The 5,076-nt window shown below is 35.9% G+C and overlaps 1 protein-coding gene across 1 annotated transcript; it reads right to left on the reverse strand.

The window, feature by feature from the left end:
• Positions 1-361: 361 nt before the first annotated feature.
• Positions 362-4,708, reverse strand: LOC136804908 (uncharacterized). The gene is made up of 2 exons (XM_067061430.1): positions 3,604-4,708; positions 362-2,392 (listed from the first exon to the last, which is right to left on the reverse strand). The coding sequence occupies exons 1-2, from the start codon at positions 4,679-4,681 to the stop codon at positions 1,932-1,934; spliced, it is 1,539 nt and encodes a 512-aa protein (XP_066917531.1). The 5' UTR covers positions 4,682-4,708; the 3' UTR covers positions 362-1,931.
• Positions 4,709-5,076: the final 368 nt, after the last annotated feature.

Below are 5,076 nucleotides of genomic sequence, written 5' to 3' on the forward strand. Positions count from 1 at the left end.
ACATAACTAAGATCAATTTTTGAATGAATCCTGCAAACATGTAGTCTGAATCGCAGGCCTCTACAAAGTAGTAGGTAGTACAGTGTTAGTGGATGTACGAATCGCGTTAGTGGATGCCATAGCAGCCTAACGAACATGGCGAGGGTATGCAGTAAGTCCTCCCTACGAGCAGCTACTAGAGTTGATCTCGAAAAAAACAGAGCGAATGTTACGGTATGGGTATGGAAAGAGTGTCATAGATTGTAAATATCGTGAAGGTAGGTGTGACTTATGTGTCATTAATCAGTAGTGAAGAAATGATCTCATCCCAGGCAACCTGATTAACACAAAAGCATGACCCAGTAACCAAGGAAATGTGATATACGGTTTTATTGATTTTATTGCATTACATTTCATTATTATTTCTTATTGTTCATTTGTGAATAACTTAATATATGATGAATAACTTTGTAACAAAAATACAAAATAAAGATATCAAAAAGAAAATTGTCAAACAAAAATAATGTATATACAAAATGGTATCGCGGTAGCCAGGATATGGGGAGGCCAACAAACAAATATTCTTCTCCTTGAACTAAGAGATCCAGGAGTTCAAATTGCGAGAAACACGTCTAAAAAATGAAAATGCACCCTTAAGGTCACTGTTATTTAATACGACGCATTAGACACCCCAGTGTGAGTGCGTGAAAATATTTTTTTAAATCCCGCCTTCGAAAGTGAAAAAGTATTGAATAATGTTGAACGAAAAGTTTCCTGTTTTCCAATTATGAATGGTTTTAATATATACAAATATTTCCTAGCTGTCAAGAAATTTCAATGAAATGAGGGGCAAACACAACATCATACATATCCTTGAATGATATAGGAGAAGGGGCTTGGAACTTTGAGGAATTTTAATTTTACAGAATAAAAAAATAAATTTGTGCAAAAATGTAAAAAAATAAAAAATGCAAAAAAAAGTATGAATTCTTAAACTAAAATTCAATCCGCTAATCTGAAAAATCCATAATTTTCAGTTTTTTCGTTGCCGCATCATGACTTAAAGTCTATTTCAAATTAGCTGGCAGTGTTTTTTCAAACCTCGATAACTTTTAATAGAATTTGAATTAAGTAGCAATTTTGTGCTCGTTGAAAAGATAAACAGGAGTGGAATATTGTTATAAAGAAAAAAACTCAAAAAAGATCGGAAAAGAAGAAGAAAATCGACTTCTTCAATAATTGTGCATAGTTATCATTTTCACACGAGTGATTCTTCAATCTTAGAACATCATAAATGTTAAAACAATTTTGAAAAAAAAATTATTCCATCGAAACATATTTATCAAAAAAAAAGAAAAAAGAGCCCTTTCTTAAGTCAACCAGGGCACAAAGTTTCTAAGCTGTATTTATGACGTTCTAAGATTGAAGAGTTTCTGATACAAAAATGAAGATCATAGCATTATTCTACAAGAAGTTGATTTTCTTCTTCTTCATTTTTCATCTTCAATTTTCTATTATTTAATTTTTTTTTCTTTTTTGACAATATCCCACTCCAGATTATCTTTTTAACGAGCACAAAACCGCTAATTAATTCAAATTCTATCAAAAGTTATTGAGGTCTGAAAAAACACTGCCAGCTAAATTGAGATAAACTTTAATAACAACCAAAAAGGAAAATAACGATGCCTTAAGTCTGTTTCCAAATTGTTTTGTTTGATTCTAACCAAATCTCTTTCGAATGTCAAGGCGATGTTAACCAGCAACGAGACCACAAGATAGGTCTTTCTTTGGTACAAAACTATTCACTTATTCATCCACGAGGTCCATACGAAACAACACAACAACATAAAAAACACAAAATGCAAACCCAGATTCATAACTATTTTGCTTCCTTGAAGCTTTTACCGATGAGACCTCGGTGGAAACTTATCTCGTTCGATCCACACAGACATTTACAAAAAAACATCTAGAACGCCCTCTCTCAACTTTGGATCAATAAGTGGTTCCCTTTCTACCGGTAATCTATACTTTTTCCGGATCTTTTCCGCAGCTAATTCCGTATCGGAACTCTCATCTTCAGGATTGACATAATAAACCTTTTTGTCTTTTCTGTAATCAAAAACACCGGGTTTCTCAAATAACGGAACTCGTAACACTTTACGCCGGTAATAACAATATTTCAAGCAGAAGTAAAATGTGACCATAGCCAATAAGATGATTATTAACGGCAATACGATGATGATGACGGCAAGTTGTACGTCACATTGTTTGACGTACCAGTCACCGCCGCACGAGTGAGGGACGTAGCCGAAGAACGGGTAGGTATGACAACTTTTGGAGACGTCACACCAATAACATTTGTCGTTTTCAACACATTGTTTACAATGTTTCATCGCCAAACACGTGTCAAGCCCTAAGAAGGAGACGGTGAGAAAAAATGATTAAATATAAGGGATAGTTTATAGATATACTTCAACCCTACACATTTTTTATAAAAACAAACTATATAAGAAGATAAGGCTTCAAAGATCAAAATGCTAAAAGCTAAAAAAAAGTTTTAAGGCTTCAGAGACTCTGAAACTTAGCAAGACATAGGACTCTTTCTTAGTTAATTGCATAAAAAATACACACAAAATTGTGAAAACAAGAACATTTTAGAGCAGGGTTAAAACTCAAAAAGTTAAGAACATCTGATTTAGGATGTTATTATAATAACGTGCGGGAGTTGATTCAGAAATCTGATCCAAGAAAACGAGAGAAAAACTTCATTTTTTTGCCGCTGAGAAAAATGGTATACTCCAGCATCACCCAGTCGCAAACGCCTCTTATTAAAGGCCGGTCTCCACTTGCGCGCACTACGATCGCAGCTTTTGGCTTCAATCCTTTTTGGTTGGAAAAAAGATTACGTCATAAAAATCTAGCGCACCTTCGAAAAAACCGTTACGTCAGATTGCGCCAATGGAATTGCTTCATTTTTCTTTTGGCCAATAGCATGGCAGGGGGGCACGCAGTTACTACAAGACATGATGTGTAGTAAGTGCCTTTTCAACATTTTTTTTCAGGACCACCACCCTTTGCAGTTACTACACCTTGGTAGTAACTGTTTTCAGAAAAGATTTCCAGGTACCACCCCTGTTTTTGAGTGATATCATCAAAAGCATGCTCGAAATTACCCTAAATTGCGATTATTTTTCAACCTAAAGCCATTTTTGTGCTAGATTTTCTTTTTTTTTACTTGGTTAACAGCTGTCGAGAACAATTTAATGATAATTAGGGAAAGCATAATTTCAAAGTTAGGTCTGAGAAAAATTTCAAATTTTGTTTGGCACCACCCCCAAACAGCAGTTACTACACTGTGTAGTAACTGTTTTCATAACTTCTGAATACAGTACCACCACGGTAGTAAGTGTCATACTGTCTTGTAGTAACTGCGTGCCCCCCCCCCCTGAAGTAGCATTGCTCGAAAATATGCGATCACAGCGCGCGCAAGTGGAGACCGGCCTTAAGAAACCCTTGATGGCCCTTGATGAACAGCGATAGAATTTTGCGATTCAAAAAATGGGTTGCTGGCCCAACTATAATACACAGAAAACAAAAGTGTGTGTCACCTTTTCAAAAACTTACCGAATTCTTTATCAGTCATGCGGTCCTTGGCATCCACACATCCTTTGTAGTCAGTATCCGACCTCCTGATGCAGACATCCTTTGTGTTACACCAGGTGCAATTATGATCAGAATTACACAAACCTGTCTCTTCGTACAGCTTACAAAAGTTCATAGAAACACCATTCTTAATAACGGCTGCTTTGGTTACCTTAGCAACAGGTGTGGTCTTAACAACAGGTTTTGTTTTAGCAACCGGTTTTCCAATGGATTCAGGTTTATTTTCTTGGTATTCAACACCAGCATTCTGTTCGTCAATTTTCTTCAATAAACTCAAGACCGTTTCGTTGGTTGCTTTCTGTTTGTTGATTTCAGTTATTAGTGGCTTTTGAGTTGGTGGTGAACTTGGTGCAATCGTTTTCCCTATCGTTGCATTCTGTGCTGTTTTACCAACACCAGGACTCATCGTAGTAACTGCTTCTTTACCCCCTTTTCCAGCTTTATTGTCCGTTTGTTTTTGTAAGATATTCAATAGTTTTTTGATTTCGTTTTTCATGTTAGGGGATTGGGTCGTGGTTGTTGTCGTGGTAACGACTTGTTGTTGTTGCTGCTGACCCACATTGGTGATCTGACTCAGCAGTTTAGTTTCTTGAGGTGTCAATGAGCTCGTCCCCTCTGCTTTAATTTTACGTAGAAGCTTTAATAATAATAGTTTGTGTAACAAATCTTTTAACTCTTGGCTACTCCCTTGAGAAGTCTGTTGCGCTTGAGCTAAAGAGTTATCACCTCCACTAAGGAGAGAGTTCAAAGGAGTCTGACCTCCATTTGTTAAAAGGTTCAATAAATCAGAATCTGCTGCTCCTCCACCATTAGTATTGGCAACAGCCGGACACAAGCTATCGTGTTGTATCCATTTATTCGGACAGATGATGTCCGCAAATTTTTCACCATAATAATCTTCACATTTGGAGGAGGTTGAGCACCAATAACAACCTTTGTAAGCGGCGCAAGTGTCACAGGTGTAATAACTGGCGCACGTGGACGATGTATAACCAACAAAACATGCCAATAAAATTATTTTATGTAATAGTATTTTCATTTTATGCTGAAAGATAGTGAGAATTATATGGAGTTATAAATGAACATAATAAAGGAAGCATTCTTCACTTAATTAACTCAAAACAAATTCTATCAGCCTTATTTCATTTCTTCCTTTATAAGCCTGCAAATCTCTGGAGTTAACCTTATATCTATATAAAGAACCGAAAGAAAATCTCTTTTTTCTCGAGTAACTTTAAGGCATAACACTTTCATAATGTATAATATGTGGTAAAATTCGTCTTTCATAATCAAGACAGAAACATACAACAAACAAGAAAAGGCAAAAAAATCGAGAAATCTTTCTAATAAATCACTTCGCTGTTGTACATTTTCGTCTTGGGGAGAAAAAGATCTTTGAGTGAATTTCCCAATGCAAAAGAAAAATTGATGAAG

This window comes from Clytia hemisphaerica, unplaced genomic scaffold (assembly GCF_902728285.1).
Source record: "Clytia hemisphaerica strain Z4C2 unplaced genomic scaffold, Clytia hemisphaerica genome assembly, whole genome shotgun sequence".
NCBI classification, from domain to species: Eukaryota; Metazoa; Cnidaria; class Hydrozoa; order Leptothecata; family Clytiidae; genus Clytia; species Clytia hemisphaerica.